Below are 20,769 nucleotides of genomic sequence, written 5' to 3'. Positions count from 1 at the left end.
AGGTGTCCTGGAGGGCAGGTAGTTTGCCCCTGGTGATGCGTTCTGCAGACCTCACTACCCTCTGGAGAGCCTTACGGTTGTGGGCGGAGCAGTTGCCGTACCAGGCGGTGATACAGCCCGACAGGATGCTCTCGATTGTGCATCTGTAGAAGTTTGTGAGTGCTTTTGGTGACAAGCCGAATTTCTTCAGCCTCCTGAGGTTGAAGAGGCGCTGCTGCGCCTTCTTCACAACGCTGTCTGTGTGGGTGGACCAGTTCAGTTTGTCCGTGATGTGTACACCGAGGAACTTAAAACTTTCCACCTTCTCCACTACTGACCCGTCGATGTGGATAGGGGGGTGCTCCCTCTGCTGTTTCCTGAAGTCCACAATCATCTCCTTTGTTTTGTTGACGTTGAGTGTGAGGTTATTTTCCTGACACCACACTCCGAGGGCCCTCACCTCCTCCCTGTAGGCCGTCTCGTCGTTGTTGGTGATCAAGCCTACCACTGTAGTGTCATCCGCAAACTTGATGATTGAGTTGGAGGCGTGCATGGCCACGCAGTCGTGGGTGAACAGGGAGTACAGGAGAGGGCTCAGAACGCACCCTTGTGGGGCCCCAGTGTTGAGGATCAGCGGGGTGGAGAAGTTGTTACCTACCCTCACCACCTGGGGGCGGCCCGTCAGGAAGTCCAGGACCCAGTTGCACAGGGCGGGGTCGAGACCCAGGGTCTCGAGCTTGATGACGAGTTTGGAGGGTACTATGGTGTTAAATGCTGAGCTGTAATCGATGAACAGCATTCTCACATGGGTATTCCTCTTGTCCAGATGGGTTAGGGCAGTGTGCAGTGTGGTTGCGATTGCGTCGTCTGTGGACCTATTGGGTCGGTAAGCAAATTGGAGTGGGTCTAGGGTGTCCGGTAGGGTGGAGGTGATATGGTCCTTGACTAGTCTCTCAAAGCACTTCATGATGACGGAAGTGAGTGCTACGGGGAGGTAGTCGTTTAGCTCAGTTACCTTAGCTTTCTTGGGAACAGGAACAATGGTGGCCCAGGTTTGTATGTAGTCTGGTGATATACCAGGGACTATGCATGCAGTTAGGTTTGTATGCAGTCTGGTGATATACCAGGGACTATGCATGCAGTTAGGTTTGTATGCAGTCTGGTGATTTACCAGGGACTGGGGATGCAGTTAGGTTTGTATGCAGTCTGGTGATATACCAGGGACTATGCATGCAGTTAGGTTGGTATGCAGTCTGGTGATATACCAGGGACTATGAATGCAGTTAGGTTTGTATGCAGTCTGGTGATATACCAGGGACTATGTATGCAGTTAGGTTTGTATGCAGTCTGATGATATACCAGGGCCTGGGGATGCAGTTAGGTTTGTATGCAGTCTGGTGATATACCAGGGCCTGGGGATGCAGTTAGGTTTGTATGCAGTCTGGTGATATACCAGGGTCTGGGCATGCAGTTAGGTTTGTACAGTCTGGTGATATACCAGGGCCTGGGGATGCAGTTAGGTTTGTATGCAGTCTGGTGATATACCAGGGACTGGGCATGCAGTTAGGTTTGTATGCAGTCTGGTGATATACCAGGGACGGGGTATGCAGTTAGGTTTGTATGCAGTCTGGTGATATACCAGGGACTGGGAATGCAGTTAGGTTTGTATGCAGTCTGGTGATATACCAGGAACTGGGCATGCAGTTAGGTTTGTATGCAGTTTGGTGATATACCAAGGACTGGGCATGCAGTTAGGGTTGTATGCAGTCTGGTGATATACCAGGGACTGGGGATGCAGTTAGGTTTGTATGCAGTCTGGTGATATACCAGGGACTGGGCATGCAGTTAGGTTTGTATGCAGTCTGGTGATATACCAGGGACTATGCATGCAGTTAGGTTTGTATGCAGTCTGGTGATATACCAGGATGCAGTTAGGTTTGTATGCAGTCTGGTGATATACCAGGGCCTGAGGATGCAGTTAGGTTTGTACAGTCTGGTGATATACCAGGGACTGGTGATGCAGTTAGGTTTGTACAGTCTGGTGATATACCAGGGACTGGACATGCAGTTAGGTTTGTATGCAGTCTGGTGATATACCAGGGACTGGGGATGCAGTTAGGTTTGTATGCAGTCTGGTGATATACCAGGGACTGGGCATGCAGTTAGGTTTGTGCAGTCTGGTTATATACCAGGGCCTGGGGATGCAGTTAGGTTTGTATGCAGTCTGGTTATATACCAGGGCCTGGGGATGCAGTTAGGTTTTACAGTCTGGTTATATACCAGGGACTGGACATGCAGTTAGGTTTGTATGCAGTCTGGTGATATACCAGGGACTGGGGATGCAGTTAGGTTTGTACAGTCTGGTGATATACCAGGGACTGGGGATGTAGTTAGGTTTGTATGCAGTCTGGTGATATACCAGGGACTGGGGATGCAGTTAGGTTTGTATGCAGTCTGGTGATATACCAGGGACTGGGGATGCAGTTAGGTTTGTATGCAGTCTGGTGATATACCAGGGACTGGGGATGCAGTTAGGTTTGTATGCAGTCTGGGGATATACCAGGGACTGGGGATGCAGTTAGGTTTGTATGCAGTCTGGTGATATACCAGGGACTATGCATGCAGTTAGGTTTGTATGCAGTCTGGTGATATACCAGGGACTGGGGATGCAGTTAGGTTTGTACAGTCTGTTGATATACCAGGGACTGGGGATGCAGTTAGGTTTGTACAGTCTGGTGATATACCAGGGACTGGGGATGCAGTTAGGTTTGTATGCATTCTGGTGATATACCAGGGACTGGGGATGCAGTTAGGTTTGTATGCAGTCTGGTGATATACCAGGGACTATGCATGCAGTTAGGTTTGTATGCAGTCTGGTGATATACCAGGGACTGGGGATGCAGTTAGGTTTGTATGCAGTCTGGGGATATACCAGGGACTGGGGATGCAGTTAGGTTTGTATGCAGTCTGGGGATATACCAGGGACTGGGGATGCAGTTAGGTTTGTATGCAGTCTGGTGATATACCAAGGACTATGCATGCAGTTAGGTTTGTATGCAGTCTGGTGATATACCAGGGACTATACATGCAGTTAGGTTTGTATGCAGTCTGGTGATATACCAGGGACTGGGGATGCAGTTAGGTTTGTATGTAGTCTGGTGATATACCAGGGACTGGGGATGCAGTTAGGTTTGTATGCAGTCTGGTGATATACCAGGGCCTGGGCATGCAGTTAGGTTTGTACAGTCTGGTGATATACCAGGGACTGGGGATGCAGTTAGGTTTGTATGCAGTCTGGTGATATACCAGGGACTGGGGATGCAGTTAGGTTTGTACAGTCTGGTGATATACCAGGGACTGGGGATGCAGTTAGGTTTGTATGCAGTCTGGTGATATACCAGGGACTGGGGATGCAGTTAGGTTTGTATGCAGTCTGGTGATATACCAGGGACTGGGGATGCAGTTAGGTTTGTATGTAGTCTGGTGATATACCAGGGACTATGCATGCAGTTAGGTTTGTATGCAGTCTGGTGATATACCAGGGACTGGTGATGCAGTTAGGTTTGTATGCAGTCTGGTGATATACCAGGGCCTGGTGATGCAGTTAGGTTTGTATGCAGTCTGGTGATATTCCAGGGACTGGGGATGCAGTTAGGTTTGTACAGTCTGGTGATATACCAGGGACTATGCATGCAGTTAGGTTTGTACAGTCTGGTGATATACCAGGGACTGGGGATGCAGTTAGGTTTGTATGCAGTCTGGTGATATACCAGGGACTATGCATGCAGTTAGGTTTGTACAGTCTGGTGATATACCAGGGACTGGGGATGCAGTTAGGTTTGTATGCAGTCTGTTGATATACCAGGGACTATGCATGCAGTTAGGTTTGTACAGTCTGGTGATATACCAGGGACTGGGGATGCAGTCTGGTGATATACCAGGGACTGGGGATGTAGTTAGGTTTGTATGCAGTCTGGTGATATACCAGGGACTGGGGGATGCAGTTAGGTTTGTATGTAGTCTGGTGATATACCAGGGACTGGGGATGCAGTTAGGTTTGTATGTAGTCTGGTGATATACCAGGGCCTGGGGATGCAGTTAGGTTTGTATGTAGTCTGGTGATATACCAGGGCCTGAGGATGCAGTTAGGTTTGTATGCAGTCTGGTGATATACCAGGGACTGGGGATGCAGTTAGGTTTGTATGCAGTCTGGTGATATACCAGGGCCTGGGGATGCAGTTAGGTTTGTACAGTCTGGTGATATACCAGGGACTGGGGATGCAGTTAGGTTTGTATGCAGTCTGGTGATATACCAGGGACTATGCATGCAGTTAGGTTGGTATGCAGTCTGGTGATATACCAGGGACTATGCATGCAGTTAGGTTCGTATGCAGTCTGATGATATACCAGGGACTGGGGATGCAGTTAGGTTTGTATGCAGTCTGGTGATATACCAGGGACTATGCATGCAGATAGGTTTGTATGCAGTCTGATGATATACCAGGGACTGGGGATGCAGTTAGGTTTGTATGTAGTCTGGTGATATACCAGGGACTATGCATGCAGTTAGGTTCGTATGCAGTCTGGTGATATACCAGGGACTATGCATGCAGTTAGGTTTGTATGCAGTCTGATGATATACCAGGGACTGGGGATGCAGTTAGGTTTGTATGTAGTCTGGTGATATACCAGGGACTATGCATGCAGTTAGGTTTGTATGCAGTCTGGTGATATACCAGGGACTATGCATGCAGTTAGGTTCGTATGCAGTCTGGTGATATACCAGGGACTATGCATGCAGTTAGGTTTGTATGCAGTCTGGTGATTTACCAGGGACTGGGGATGCAGTTAGGTTTGTATGCAGTCTGGTGATATACCAGGGACTATGCATGCAGTTAGGTTGGTATGCAGTCTGGTGATATACCAGGGACTATGAATGCAGTTAGGTTTGTATGCAGTCTGGTGATATACCAGGGACTATGTATGCAGTTAGGTTTGTATGCAGTCTGATGATATACCAGGGCCTGGGGATGCAGTTAGGTTTGTATGCAGTCTGGTGATATACCAGGGCCTGGGGATGCAGTTAGGTTTGTATGCAGTCTGGTGATATACCAGGGTCTGGGCATGCAGTTAGGTTTGTATGCAGTCTGGTGATATACCAGGGCCTGGGGATGCAGTTAGGTTTGTATGCAGTCTGGTGATATACCAGGGACTGGGCATGCAGTTAGGTTTGTATGCAGTCTGGTGATATACCAGGGACGGGGTATGCAGTTAGGTTTGTATGCAGTCTGGTGATATACCAGGGACTGGGAATGCAGTTAGGTTTGTATGCAGTCTGGTGATATACCAGGAACTGGGCATGCAGTTAGGTTTGTATGCAGTTTGGTGATATACCAAGGACTGGGCATGCAGTTAGGGTTGTATGCAGTCTGGTGATATACCAGGGACTGGGGATGCAGTTAGGTTTGTATGCAGTCTGGTGATATACCAGGGACTGGGGATGCAGTTACGTTTGTATGTAGTCTGGTGATATACCAGGGCCTGGGGATGTTGTTAGGTTTGTATGTAGTCTGGTGATATACCGGGGCCTGGGGATGCAGTTAGGTTTGTATGCAGTCTGGTGATATACCAGGGACTATGCATGCAGTTAGGTTTGTATGCAGTCTGATGATATACCAGGGACTGGGGATGCAGTTACGTTTGTATGTAGTCTGGTGATATACCAGGGCCTGGGGATGTTGTTAGGTTTGTATGTAGTCTGGTGATATACCGGGGCCTGGGGATGCAGTTAGGTTTGTATGCAGTCTGGTGATATACCAGGGCCTGAGGATGCAGTTAGGTTTGTATGCAGTCTGGTGATATACCAGGATGCAGTTAGGTTTGTATGCAGTCTGGTGATATACCAGGGCCTGAGGATGCAGTTAGGTTTGTACAGTCTGGTGATATACCAGGGACTGGTGATGCAGTTAGGTTTGTACAGTCTGGTGATATACCAGGGACTGGACATGCAGTTAGGTTTGTATGCAGTCTGGTGATATACCAGGGACTGGGGATGCAGTTAGGTTTGTATGCAGTCTGGTGATATACCAGGGACTGGGCATGCAGTTAGGTTTGTGCAGTCTGGTTATATACCAGGGCCTGGGGATGCAGTTAGGTTTGTATGCAGTCTGGTTATATACCAGGGCCTGGGGATGCAGTTAGGTTTTACAGTCTGGTGATATACCAGGGACTGGACATGCAGTTAGGTTTGTATGCAGTCTGGTGATATACCAGGGACTGGGGATGCAGTTAGGTTTGTACAGTCTGGTGATATACCAGGGACTGGGCATGCAGTTAGGTTTGTGCAGTCTGGTTATATACCAGGGCCTGGGGATGCAGTTAGGTTTGTATGCAGTCTGGTTATATACCAGGGCCTGGGGATGCAGTTAGGTTTGTATGCAGTCTGGTTATATACCAGGGCCTGGGGATGCAGTTAGGTTTGTATGCAGTCTGGTGATATACCAGGGACTGGGGATGCAGTTAGGTTTGTATGCAGTCTGGTGATATACCAGGGACTATGCATGCAGTTAGGTTTGTATGCAGTCTGATGATATACCAGGGACTGGGGATGCAGTTAGGTTTGTATGCAGTCTGGTGATATACCAGGGACTGGGGATGAAGTTAGGTTTGTATGCAGTCTGGTGATATACCAGGGACTGGGGATGCAGTTAGGTTTGTACAGTCTGGTGATATACCAGGGCCTGGGGATGCAGTTAGGTTTGTATGCAGTCTGGTGATATACCAGGGACTGGGGATGCAGTTAGGTTTGTATGCAGTCTGTTGATATACCAGGGCCTGGGGATGCAGTTAGGTTTGTATGCAGTCTGGTGATATACCAGGGCCTGAGGATGCAGTTAGGTTTGTATGCAGTCTGGTGATATACCAGGGACTGGGGATGCAGTTAGGTTTGTATGCAGTCTGGTGATATACCAGGGCCTGAGGATGCAGTTAGGTTTGTACGGTCTGGTGATATACCAGGGACTGGGGATGCAGTTAGGTTTGTACAGTCTGGTGATATACCAGGGACTGGGGATGCAGTTAGTTTTGTATGCAGTCTGGTGATATACCAGGGCCTGAGGATGCAGTTAGGTTTGTACAGTCTGGTGATATACCAGGGACTGGTGATGCAGTTAGGTTTGTACAGTCTGGTGATATACCAGGGACTGGACATGCAGTTAGGTTTGTATGCAGTCTGGTGATATACCAGGGACTGGGGATGCAGTTAGGTTTGTACAGTCTGGTGATATACCAGGGACTGGGCATGCAGTTAGGTTTGTGCAGTCTGGTTATATACCAGGGCCTGGGGATGCAGTTAGGTTTGTATGCAGTCTGGTTATATACCAGGGCCTGGGGATGCAGTTAGGTTTTACAGTCTGGTGATATACCAGGGACTGGACATGCAGTTAGGTTTGTATGCAGTCTGGTGATATACCAGGGACTGGGGATGCAGTTAGGTTTGTACAGTCTGGTGATATACCAGGGACTGGGCATGCAGTTAGGTTTGTGCAGTCTGGTTATATACCAGGGCCTGGGGATGCAGTTAGGTTTGTATGCAGTCTGGTTATATACCAGGGCCTGGGGATGCAGTTAGGTTTGTATGCAGTCTGGTTATATACCAGGGACTGGGGATGCAGTTAGGTTTGTATGCAGTCTGGTGATATACCAGGGACTGGGGATGCAGTTAGGTTTGTATGCAGTCTGGTGATATACCAGGGACTATGCATGCAGTTAGGTTTGTATGCAGTCTGATGATATACCAGGGACTGGGGATGCAGTTAGGTTTGTATGCAGTCTGGTGATATACCAGGGACTGGGGATGAAGTTAGGTTTGTATGCAGTCTGGTGATATACCAGGGACTGGGGATGCAGTTAGGTTTGTACAGTCTGGTGATATACCAGGGCCTGGGGATGCAGTTAGGTTTGTATGCAGTCTGGTGATATACCAGGGACTGGGGATGCAGTTAGGTTTGTATGCAGTCTGTTGATATACCAGGGCCTGGGGATGCAGTTAGGTTTGTATGCAGTCTGGTGATATACCAGGGCCTGAGGATGCAGTTAGGTTTGTATGCAGTCTGGTGATATACCAGGGACTGGGGATGCAGTTAGGTTTGTATGCAGTCTGGTGATATACCAGGGCCTGAGGATGCAGTTAGGTTTGTACAGTCTGGTGATATACCAGGGACTGGGGATGCAGTTAGGTTTGTACAGTCTGGTGATATACCAGGGACTGGGGATGCAGTTAGTTTTGTATGCAGTCTGGTGATATACCAGGGCCTGAGGATGCAGTTAGGTTTGTACAGTCTGGTGATATACCAGGGTCTGGGGATGCAGTTAGGTTTGTACAGTCTGGTGATATACCAGGGCCTGAGGATGCAGTTAGGTTTGTACAGTCTGGTGATATACCAGGGACTGGGGATGCAGTTAGGTTTGTACAGTCTGGTGATATACCAGGGACTGGACATGCAGTTAGGTTTGTATGCAGTCTGGTTATATACCAGGGCCTGGGGATGCAGTTAGGTTTGTACAGTCTGGTGATATACCAGGGACTGGGCATGCAGTTAGGTTTGTGCAGTCTGGTTATATACCAGGGCCTGGGGATGCAGTTAGGTTTGTATGCAGTCTGGTGATATACCAGGGACTATGCATGCAGTTAGGTTTGTATGCAGTCTGATGATATACCAGGGACTGGGGATGCAGTTAGGTTTGTATGCAGTCTGGTGATATACCAGGGACTGGGGATGAAGTTAGGTTTGTATGCAGTCTGGTGATATACCAGGGACTGGGGATGCAGTTAGGTTTGTACAGTCTGGTGATATACCAGGGCCTGGGGATGCAGTTAGGTTTGTATGCAGTCTGTTGATATACCAGGGACTGGGGATGCAGTTAGGTTTGTATGCAGTCTGGTGATATACCAGGGCCTGAGGATGCAGTTAGGTTTGTATGCAGTCTGGTGATATACCAGGGACTGGGGATGCAGTTAGGTTTGTATGCAGTCTGGTGATATACCAGGGCCTGAGGATGCAGTTAGGTTTGTACAGTCTGGTGATATACCAGGGACTGGGGATGCAGTTAGGTTTGTATGCAGTCTGGTGATATACCAGGGCCTGAGGATGCAGTTAGGTTTGTAGAGTCTGGTGATATACCAGGGCCTGAGGATGCAGTTAGGTTTGTATGCAGTCTGGTGATATACCAGGGACTGGTGATGCAGTTAGGTTTGTACAGTCTGGTGATATACCAGGGACTGGACATGCAGTTAGGTTTGTATGCAGTCTGGTGATATACCAGGGACTGGGGATGCAGTTAGGTTTGTATGCAGTCTGGTGATATACCAGGGACTATGCATGCAGTTAGGTTTGTATGCAGTCTGATGATATACCAGGGACTGGGCATGCAGTTAGGTTTGTATGCAGTCTGGTGATATACCAGGGCCTGAGGATGCAGTTAGGTTTGTATGCAGTCTGGTGATATACCAGGGTCTGGGGATGCAGTTAGGTTTGTACAGTCTGGTGATATACCAGGGCCTGGGGATGCAGTTAGGTTTGTATGCAGTCTGGTGATATACCAGGGACTGGGGATGCAGTTAGGTTTGTATGCAGTCTGGTGATATACCAGGGACTGGGCATGCAGTTAGGTTTGTGCAGTCTGGTTATATACCAGGGCCTGGGGATGCAGTTAGGTTTGTATGCAGTCTGGTTATATACCAGGGCCTGGGGATGCAGTTAGGTTTGTACAGTCTGGTGATATACCAGGGACTGGGGATGCAGTTAGGTTTGTACAGTCTGGTGATATACCAGGGACTGGGCATGCAGTTAGGTTTGTGCAGTCTGGTTATATACCAGGGACTGGGCATGCAGTTAGGTTTGTACAGTCTGGTGATATACCAGGGCCTGGGGATGTAGTTAGGTTTGTATGCAGTCTGGTGATATACCAGGGACTGGACATGCAGTTAGGTTTGTATGCAGTCTGGTGATATACCAGGGACTGGGGATGCAGTTAGGTTTGTATGCAGTCTGGTGATATACCAGGGACTGGGCATGCAGTTAGGTTTGTGCAGTCTGGTTATATACCAGGGCCTGGGGATGCAGTTAGGTTTGTATGCAGTCTGGTTATATACCAGGGCCTGGGGATGCAGTTAGGTTTGTACAGTCTGGTGATATACCAGGGACTGGGGATGCAGTTAGGTTTGTATGCAGTCTGGTGATATACCAGGGACTGGACATGCAGTTAGGTTTGTATGCAGTCTGGTGATATACCAGGGACTGGGGATGCAGTTAGGTTTGTACAGTCTGGTGATATACCAGGGACTGGGCATGCAGTTAGGTTTGTGCAGTCTGGTTATATACCAGGGCCTGGGGATGCAGTTAGGTTTGTATGCAGTCTGGTTATATACCAGGGCCTGGGGATGCAGTTAGGTTTGTATGCAGTCTGGTTATATACCAGGGCCTGGGGATGCAGTTAGGTTTGTATGCAGTCTGGTGATATACCAGGGACTGGGGATGCAGTTAGGTTTGTATGCAGTCTGGTGATATACCAGGGACTATGCATGCAGTTAGGTTTGTATGCAGTCTGATGATATACCAGGGACTGGGGATGCAGTTAGGTTTGTATGCAGTCTGGTGATATACCAGGGACTGGGGATGCAGTTAGGTTTGTATGCAGTCTGGTGATATACCAGGGACTGGGGATGCAGTTAGGTTTGTACAGTCTGGTGATATACCAGGGCCTGGGGATGCAGTTAGGTTTGTATGCAGTCTGGTGATATACCAGGGCCTGGGGATGCAGTTAGGTTTGTATGCAGTCTGTTGATATACCAGGGCCTGGGGATGCAGTTAGGTTTGTATGCAGTCTGGTGATATATCAGGGACTGGGGATGCAGTTAGGTTTGTATGCAGTCTGTATGTATATACAGTTAGCGTTGTTTTCCTCTAGCTATTCTCCAGTTTGCTCCCATCCGCTTTCATAGGACGTAGATCACTGTTAAACCAGACGCTGCAGAGCGTTTGTTTGACTGAGTGAATATGACATTGCCTTAAATGCAGCGTTAGATGTAAAGTTTAAATTCTCATTCATTACAAATCTTCACTAATCAATCAACACATGCTTTCCTTTGGACGTATCAATATAATATTATTTAATTAAATACATTTTAAAATCCAATTTTTTGTCAGGAAATAAAATAAACATTTCCTTATACTGCGTTACCCACTCCAGTCAGCTGATGACGATGCTGCCAGTGTGACGTATAATCTAGTGGACGGGACACTTCAACAACAACAGCGAGTCAGTCACTTCAGTAGCTTGCTAGGCGACATGGCCTAAACATTCAAGCTTTTTAGACTGTTTCAGTGCATATTTGCCTATGTGTTTTAGACATACTTCTGTTTTATAGCGAGTTGCCCCATTAATTTTCATATTTACGTTGTTAGTCAGGCAGACGTCTTAAATTTGCCAAGCGCTAGGCTAGTCGCTAATGCTAACTAGCTAGCTAACATCTCCGACCATGAGCTCCCTAAACATCCCCCCTCCAGTTAAAGAAGACGAGGTCTGCTGGACGGAGAAAGAAGCTCTGTGGCTGAACATTGTCGTGAAAGAGGAGGAGGAAGAGGAGGATGTCACAGTAAAACAAGAAGTAGAGGATGAGGAAGACGCGTTCAGAGTGAAAGAGGAGGAGGATGTTACAGTAAAAGAAGAGGAGGAGGCAGAGAAAGAGGAGGATGCAGTTTTTGGAGTGAAGAAGGAGAAAGAGGGAGAGATAACGGTCATATTGACAGAGGAGTCAGGAGATCTGATTACCACCAGTAAGTACTGTCTTAAAAACGGGCTCTAACTCTCTAAAGGTTTTGAATGAATGTGTGGTTTTTAAGAAGCATGCTACTGAAATTCTATACTTGAAAATGTTGTTCTGTACTATAGGAATTTATGTGATAATATAATGTTAAAGCTACATTTTAAAATGGGTGATTAAAGCCCTGAATGCTGATTGGCTGACAGCCGTGGTATATCAGGCCGTATACCATGGGTATGACAAAACATGTATTTTTACTGCTCTAATTACGTTGGTAACCAGTTTATAATTGCAATAATCCACCCCAGGGGTTTGTGATATATGGCCAATATACCACGGCTAAGGGCTGTATCCAGGCACTCTGCGTTGCGTCGTGCTTAAGGACAGTCTTTAACCATGCTATATTGGCCATATACCACACTTCCTCGGGTCTTATTGCTTAACTGTAACATGTGTATACCATCAGAGTCCCCCCACCACAAAATCACAACTTAATTGTCTCACAGAATGGCAAACAACCATCTCTGTTCAGCCTATAAACATGACATTATCTATTATTATAGAGCTCTGCTCAGCCTATAAACATGACATTCCCTGAGAAATTAGATTTGGAGCTCTACATCATTTGTTTTTAAATCTCACCGTCACAAAGTATATTTTTAATGATGTAATGTTGTGAAGACTGACCTCACGTTATTGAGGGATCTAGTCTAGATTAAACCTCATAGGAAGACAATTTTATTTATTACAGGCTTCATTCAGGTCTCTCTGTTTAACTAAATAATCTGTTTGTCTTTTGGCAGGAGAGAGACCAGACTCTGACAGCGGGAAGAGTTCCTCAGAGGAAACAGACCCAGAGACGCCTAACCAACACCACTGCTCCCACTGTGGAAAGAGTTTTAGGTGGTCAGGGAGTCTGAAAACGCATGAGAGAAAACACACAGGAGAAAAGCCGTATCACTGTTCTCACTGTGGAAAGAGTTTTAGGTGGTTAGGGAGTCTGAAAACGCATGAGAGAATACACACAGGAGAAACGCCGTATCACTGTTCTCACTGTGGAAAGAGTTTTAGGTGGTCAAGGAGTCTGAAAACGCATGAGAGAATACACAAAGGAGAAGAGCCTTATCACTGTTCTCACTGTGGAAAGAGTTTTAGATGGTCAGGGAGTCTGAAAACGCATGAGAGAATACACACAGGAGAAATGCCTTATCACTGTTCTCACTGTGGAAAGAGTTTTAGGTGGTCAGGGAGTCTGAAAAGGCATGAGAGAACACACACAGGAGAGATGCCTTTCCAACATACTAATACACAGGAGGAGACAACATACCACTGCTCTCATTGTGAAAAGACATTTTCCCAGTCAGAGGACCTGAAAACACATGAGAGAATAGAGAGGCTGTGTTCTGACTTATGTTTCTGACTGAGAATTTGTCCACGGCCAGGATTCACAGGACCAGGGTGTCCGCTATGGACACCTGGAAGAAATCAGCAGCGGACATTTCTGAAGGTTTATCCAACACCTGTACATCCAGGAATGGATCTCTATAATGTGTAACTATTTCTGAAGGTTTATCCAACAGACCTGTACATCCATGAATGGGTCTCTATAATGTGTAACTATTTCTGGAGGTTTATCCAAAAGACCTGTACATCCAGGAATGGATCTCTATAATGTGTAACTATTTCTGAAGGTTTATCCAACAGACCTGTACATCCATGAATGGGTCTCTATAATGTGTAACTATTTCTGAAGGTTTATCCAACAGACCTGTACATCCATGAATGGGTCTCTATAATGTGTAACTATTTCTGAAGGTTTATCCAACAGACCTGTACATCCATGAATGGATCTCTATAATGTGTAACTATTTCTGAAGGTTTATCCAACAGACCTGTACATATTTATCTGTGGTTTTATTTCAACAGATTTTACTGATGCTATTAGATTGTACTATGTTAGGTATATTTATCTGTGGTTTTATTTCAACAGATTTTACTGATGCTATTAGATTGCTGGGTGGGGGGAGTTTTATATATACAGAGACTTCAGATAGTATTCACACCCCTTGACTGGTCCCACATGTTGTTGTGTTACATCCTGAATGTATAATGGCTTCAATACCCCATAATGTCAAAGTGGAATTACGTTTTTGGAAATGTTTACAAATGTAATTAAAAGCCTAAATAAGTGCAGGAGTAAAGATTTTGCTCAACAAGTCACATAATAAGTTGCAGGGACTCACTCTGTGTGCAATAATAGTGTTTAACATGGTTGTTGAATAACTACCTCATCTCTGTACCCCACACATACAATTATCTGTAATGTCCCTCAGTCGAGCAGTGAATTTCAAACACAGATTCAACCACAAAGACCAGGGAGGTTGTCTAATGCCTCGCAAAGAAAGACACCTATTGGTGAATATCCCTTTGAGCATGGTGAAGTTAATAATGACACTTTAGATGATGTATCAATACAACCAGTCACTACAAAGATGCAGGCGTCCTTCCTAACTCAGTTGCTGGAGAGGAAGGAAACCGCTCAGGGATTTCACCATGAGGCCTATGGTGACTTTAAAATAGTTAGTGTTTAAAGGTTGTGATAGGACAAAACTGAGGATGGATCAACAACATTGTAATTACTCCACAATACTAAAAGAAGGAAGCCTGTACAGATTTTTTTTTATTACAAAACATTTATCCTGTTTGCAATAAGGCACTAAAGTAATACTGCAAAAATAATTGGCAAAGAAATTAACTTTATATCCTGAATACAAAGTGTTTTATGTTTGGGGAAAATCCAACACATCACTGACTACCACTCTTCATATTTTCAAGCATGGTGGTGGCTGCATCATGTTATGGGTATGCTTGTCATGCTTGTCAACCAGTCCCTGTTTCTAATCCAGGCTGTATCACAACCAGCTGTGATCGGGAGTCTCATAGAGGCGGCGCACAATTGTCCCAGCATTGTCCAGGTTAGGGGAAGGTTTGGCCGGCCCGGGACGTCCTTGTCGCATCGCGCTCTAGCGACTCCTTGTGGCAGCCGGGCGCATGCACGCTGACTTCGGTCGCCAGCTGAACGGTGTTTCCTCCGACACTGGCTTCCAGGGTAGTTAACTTCTTATGGCTGCAGGGGCAGTTTTGACTAGCTTGGATGAAAGGTGAACAGAGGTGCCTGCTCCTCAGTCCCAGTTGCTAATATATGCATAGTATTATTCATATTGGACAGAAAACACTCAGAAGTTTCTAAAACTGTCTGAATGATGTCTGTGAGTATGACAGAACTCACATGGCAGGGAAAAACCTGAGAAAAAAATCCAAACAGGAAGTGGGAATTATGAGGCGGGTCGATTTTCAACCAAGATCCTATTGAAATCACAGCGAGATGTGGATGAGTTTTTGGCTTCCACTAGATGTCAACAGTCTGTAGAACGTTGTCTGATGCCTCTACTGTGAAGGGGGGCCGAATGAGAGGGGAATTAGTCAGGTCTGCCATGACCTGACCATCCTCTAACCATGCGCGTTCACATGAGAGAGAGCTCTGTTCCATCGCTCATCTGAAGTCAATGTAATTCTCCGGTTGGAACGTTATTCAAGATTTATGTTAAAAACATTCTAAAGATTGATTCAATACATAGTTTGACATGTTTCTACTGACTGTTAATGCATTTTTGGACATTTCGTCAGCTTTTAGGGAACGCTCTTCGTGACTTTGGATTTGTTTACCAAACGCGCTAACAAAAGTAGCTAATTGGACATAAATAACGGACATTATCGAACAAATCAAGCATTTATTGTGGACCTGGGATTCCTGGGAGTGCATTCTGATGAAGATCATCAAAGGTAAGGGAATATTTATCATGTATTTTCTGGTTTCTGTTGACTCCAACATGGCGGCTAATTTGACTATTGTTCTGAGCGCCGTCTCAGATCATTGGATGGTTTGCTTTTTCCGTAAAGTTCTTTTGAAATCTGACACAGCGGTTGCATTAAGGAGAGGTATATCTATAATTCCATGTGTATAACTTGTATTATCATCTCCATTTATGATGAGTATTTCTGTTGAATCGCTGTGGCTATGCAAAATCACTGGATGTTTTTGGAACTAGTGAACGTAACACGCCAATGTAAACTCAGATTTTTGTATATAAATATGAACTTTATCAAACAAAACATACATGTATTGTGTAACATGAAGTCTTATGAGTGTCATCTGATGAAGATCATCAAAGGTTAGTGATTAATTGTATCTCTATTTGTGTTTTTTGTGACTCCTATCTTTGGCTGGAGAAATGACTGTGTTTTGTCTGTCAATTTGGCGGTGACCTAACATAATCGTTTGTGGTGCTTTCGCAGAAAATCCGATTTGAAATCGGACACTTTGGTGGGATTAACAACAAGATTACCTTTAAAATGGTATAAAATACATGTATGTATGAGGAATTTTAATTATGAGTTTTCTGTTGTTTGAATTTGGCGCCCTGCACTTTCACTGGCTGTTGTCATATCGATCCCGTTACCGGGATCTCAGCCATAAGAAGTTTTAAGCGAGCAGTGTGTCAAGAAGTGCAGTGTGGCTTGGCAGGGTCGTGTTTAGGAAGATGCATGGCTCTCGACCTTCGCCTCTCCCCCGAGTCCGGAGGGGAGTTACAATTGGATTTCACGAAAAAGGGGTAAAAGTACAACAAAGTAATAATAATACGCTGGTACTGATTTTTCGATCACCTGGCAGATGTGTCAAACCATGTAAACACCTGCAAGACTTAAGTTAGAAGTGAATCCCCTGGCAGATGTGCCAAACCATGTCAACAACACTTGCAAGACTTAAGTTAGAAGTGAATCACCTGGCAGATGTGTCAAACTATGTAAACACCTGCAAGACTTAAGTTAGAAGTGAATCCCCTGGCAGATGTGCCAAACCATGTCAACAACACTTGCAAGACTTAAGTTAGAAGTGAATCACCTGGCAGATGTGTCAAACTATGTAAACACCTGCAAGACTTAAGTTAGAAGTGAATTACCTGCCGGGACATCCTAAGAAGCACACAGAGACCTGAATTTTGAAGTCGGTTTTATAATACTTGTGAAAACTGACTTCAGGTTATTGAGGGATCTAGTCTAGATTAAACGTCATAGGAAGTTTGATCATGTGGAGGTTTCATTCAAGTCTGTTTAATTAAATAATATGTTTGTCTTTGACAGGAGAGAGACCAGACTCTCCTTCTGACAGCAGGAAGAGTCCTTCAGGGGAACCAGACCCAGAGACGTCCAAACCAGCAGGACGACATCACTGCTCCTTGTGTGGAAAGAGTTTTACTCAGTTAGGGAGCCTGAAAACACATAAGAGAATACAAAAAGAAGAGAAGCCTTACCACTGCTCCTTGTGTGGAAAGAGTTTTAGGTGGTTAGGGAGCCTGAAGGAGCATGAGAGAATACACACAGGAGAAAAGCCTTACCAATGTTCCCATTGTGGAAATAATTTTGTCCAGTTAGGAAACCTGAACCAGCATGAGAGGACACACACAGGAAAAAAAGATGCACCACTGCTCCCAGTGTGGAAAGAGATTTACCCGGGTTAAGGTACCTAAAAAAGACTTGTGTTTTTGACTGAGAATGTGTGTTTTCTTTTGGACTGTCAAAATTGAGTTTACTTAGTGTAATGTTAGTGTACTGTTTTTTAAAATTGCGACTAATCCATTGTCTGAAAGGGTTAAAAACACACTGAAAACATCCTAAATATATATACTATATACAGCTGCAATCTACAACGTCATGTAAAAACAAGATGTCATGGAGGTTAAATAAAGTCTGCTTTATCAATGGAACATATTGTGACCCGTCATGAAGGTTAAATAAAGTCTGCTTTATCAATGGAACATATTGTGACCCGTCATGGAGGTTAAATAAAGTCTGCTTTATCAATGGAACATATTGTGACCCGTCATGAAGGTTAAATAAAGTCTGCTTTATCAATGGAACATATTGTGACCCGTCATGGAGGTTAAATAAAGTCTGCTTTATCAATGGAACATATTGTGACCCGTCCACTGGGGGGCGCTGTAGAGTCATAATATCCATAACAAATACAGGTCAAACAGGGAAATGGTTCACATCGTTTTTCCACCATTCATTTTTCCCACAGGGCTGTGTTTTGTTTAGGCTCACCCTGGTGTGACGTTTTGATAACCATGTAAATCTCTCTAGGACAAGGTGACTGAGGGTGAATGTACACTAGATAAATAGCGGTAAACTGCTGTGTGCCGCTTAGGCCGCCCGTTGTGACTCCGTCAAGAATTCAGCAGAGCAAGTTTGTATGAAGGTCTGGTTATTAAATGGCTACATATTTCAATAGTAATATCCTCTAACACGCTCTGGGGACAAACTTTGCTGCCCTGTTTCCAGTTGCCCACATGGCTGGGAGAACCTATTCAAGTAAGGAAATAGATTTTGGAAATGTAAAAACAACGATGTATTATTAGCTAACTAGCTACAGTGCAGGCTAACTCTAATGAGCTGCTAAATGAGCTAGCTAGTTGGCTAGCTAGCTATCCAGCCAACTTCACATTCTGTATAGATAGCTAGCTAAGTGAATGAAATATCACCAGCTACCTAACTTCATATTAGCTAGCTAACTATCTTGATGTATTTATCACTGTAAAAAACAAACTCCAAATGCATTTGTAGGTAGCTAGCTAACAGCCATGGAGGGTGAAAGGATAGCAGCCCCAACTGTCAGTGAGAGAGGAGGCTATTCTGGATAGGGAAGGTACTTTTGTGTAGTTCCTGTCCCTAGAAGTGAGGACGGAGATAATAGTAACATAATATTCAGTGTGGTGTAATTTGACTATAATGAAGTGTGTTTCTTGTGAGGTTTTCTGTTCTCAGATAAAGAGCGCTATGAAAGCCAGTCTACATCAAATCAAATCAAATCAAATTTTATTAGTCACATACACATGGTTAGCAGATGTTAATGCGAGTGTAGCGAAATGCTTGTGCTTCTAGTTCCGACAATGCAGTAATAACCAACAGTAATCTAACCTAACAATTCCACACTACTACCTTACACACACACACAAGTGTAAAGGGATAAAGAATATGTACATAAAGATATATGAATGAGTGGTGGTACAGAACGGCATGGCAGATGCAGTAGATGGTATAGAGTACGGTATATACATATGAGATGAGTACTGTAGGGTATGTAAACATAAAGTGGCATAGTTTAAAGTGGCTAGTGGTACATGTATTGCATAAAGATGGCAAGATGCAGTAGATGATATAGAGTACAGTATATATACATATGAGATGGGTAATGTAGGGTATGTAAACATTGTATTAAGTGGCATTGCTTAAAGTGGCTAGTGGTAAATTTTTACATAATTTCCATCAATTCCCATTTTTAAAGTGGCTGGAGTTGGGTCAGTATGTTGGCAGCGGCCGCTAAATGTTAGTGGTGGCTGTTTAACAGTCTGATGGCCTTGAGATAGAAGCTGTTTTTCAGTCTCTCGGTCCCTGCTTTGATGCACCTGTACTGACCTCGCCTTCTGGATGATAGCGGGGTGAACAGGCAGTGGCTTGGGTGGTTGTTGTCCTTGATGATCTTTATGGCCTTCCTGTGACATCGGGTGGTGTAGGTGTCCTGGAGGGCAGGTAGTTTGCCCCTGGTGATGCGTTCTGCAGACCTCACTACCCTCTGGAGAGCCTTACGGTTGTGGGCGGAGCAGTTGCCGTACCAGGCGGTGATACAGCCCGACAGGATGCTCTCGATTGTGCATCTGTAGAAGTTTGTGAGTGCTTTTGGTGACAAGCCGAATTTCTTCAGCCTCCTGAGGTTGAAGAGGCGCTGCTGCGCCTTCTTCACAACGCTGTCTGTGTGGGTGGACCAGTTCAGTTTGTCCGTGATGTGTACACCGAGGAACTTAAAACTTTCCACCTTCTCCACTACTGACCCGTCGATGTGGATAGGGGGGTGCTCCCTCTGCTGTTTCCTGAAGTCCACAATCATCTCCTTTGTTTTGTTGACGTTGAGTATGAGGTTATTTTCCTGACACCACACTCCGAGGGCCCTCACCTCCTCCCTGTAGGCCGTCTCGTCGTTGTTGGTGATCAAGCCTACCACTGTAGTGTCATCCGCAAACTTGATGATTGAGTTGGAGGCGTGCATGGCCACGCAGTCGTGGGTGAACAGGGAGTACAGGAGAGGGCTCAGAACGCACCCTTGTGGGGCCCCAGTGTTGAGGATCAGCGGGGTGGAGATGTTGTTACCTACCCTCACCACCTGGGGGCGGCCCGTCAGGAAGTCCAGGACCCAGTTGCACAGGGCGGGGTCGAGACCCAGGGTCTCGAGCTTGATGACGAGTTTGGAGGGTACTATGGTGTTAAATGCTGAGCTGTAATCGATGAACAGCATTCTCACATGGGTATTCCTCTTGTCCAGATGGGTTAGGGCAGTGTGCAGTGTGGTTGCGATTGCGTCGTCTGTGGACCTATTGGGTCGGTAAGCAAATTGGAGTGGGTCTAGGGTGTCCGGTAGGGTGGAGGTGATATGGTCCTTGACTAGTCTCTCAAAGCACTTCATGATGACGGAAGTGAGTGCTACGGGGCGGTAGTCGTTTAGCTCAGTTACCTTAGCTTTCTTGGGAACAGGAACAATGGTGGCCCTCTTGAAGCATGTGGGAACAGCAGACTGGGATAAGGATTGATTGAATATGTCCGTAAACACACCAGCCAGCTGGTCTGCGCATGCTCTGAGGACGCGGCTGGGAATGCCGTCTGGGCCTGCAGCCTTGCGAGGGTTAACACGTTTAAATGTTTTACTCAGGGCTTCCCCTGAGTTCAGCTCAGGGCTTCCCCACGAATTCACTACACTATGAATACAAGGACTGGCCATCCATGATGTCATAATGATAGTTTAACCAGGTTTCTAGGATATATAGTATATTCTAGAATTCATCCATGATGTCATA

At 45.5% G+C, this 20,769-nt stretch overlaps 2 protein-coding genes across 2 annotated transcripts in view; both read left to right on the top strand.

Moving 5' to 3' along the window:
• Nucleotides 1–20,769, top strand: part of LOC139552326 (zinc finger protein 721-like) — a 135,745-nt gene that overhangs the window by 56,052 nt on the left and 58,924 nt on the right. The window lies entirely within an intron of this gene.
• LOC139549621 (zinc finger protein 32-like) lies at nucleotides 10,736–13,992 on the top strand. Its single transcript, XM_071360287.1, has 2 exons — nucleotides 10,736–11,816; nucleotides 12,607–13,992. The coding sequence occupies exons 1-2, from the start codon at nucleotides 11,519–11,521 to the stop codon at nucleotides 13,221–13,223; spliced, it is 915 nt and encodes a 304-aa protein (XP_071216388.1). The 5' UTR covers nucleotides 10,736–11,518; the 3' UTR covers nucleotides 13,224–13,992.

The sequence above is a fragment of the Salvelinus alpinus genome, chromosome 2, assembly GCF_045679555.1.
Source record: "Salvelinus alpinus chromosome 2, SLU_Salpinus.1, whole genome shotgun sequence".
NCBI classification, from domain to species: domain Eukaryota; kingdom Metazoa; phylum Chordata; class Actinopteri; order Salmoniformes; family Salmonidae; genus Salvelinus; species Salvelinus alpinus.
This window is presented reverse-complemented; position numbering and strand designations above follow the sequence as displayed.

Coding starts and splice junctions, on each gene's coding strand:
- LOC139549621 (XM_071360287.1), top strand. CDS start 11,519: ATGAGCTCCCTAAACATCCCCCCTCCAGTTAAAGAAGACGAGGTCTGC. Junction 11,817..12,606: donor AGGAGATCTGATTACCACCA/GTAAGTACTGTC, acceptor GTCTTTTGGCAG/GAGAGAGACCAGACTCTGAC.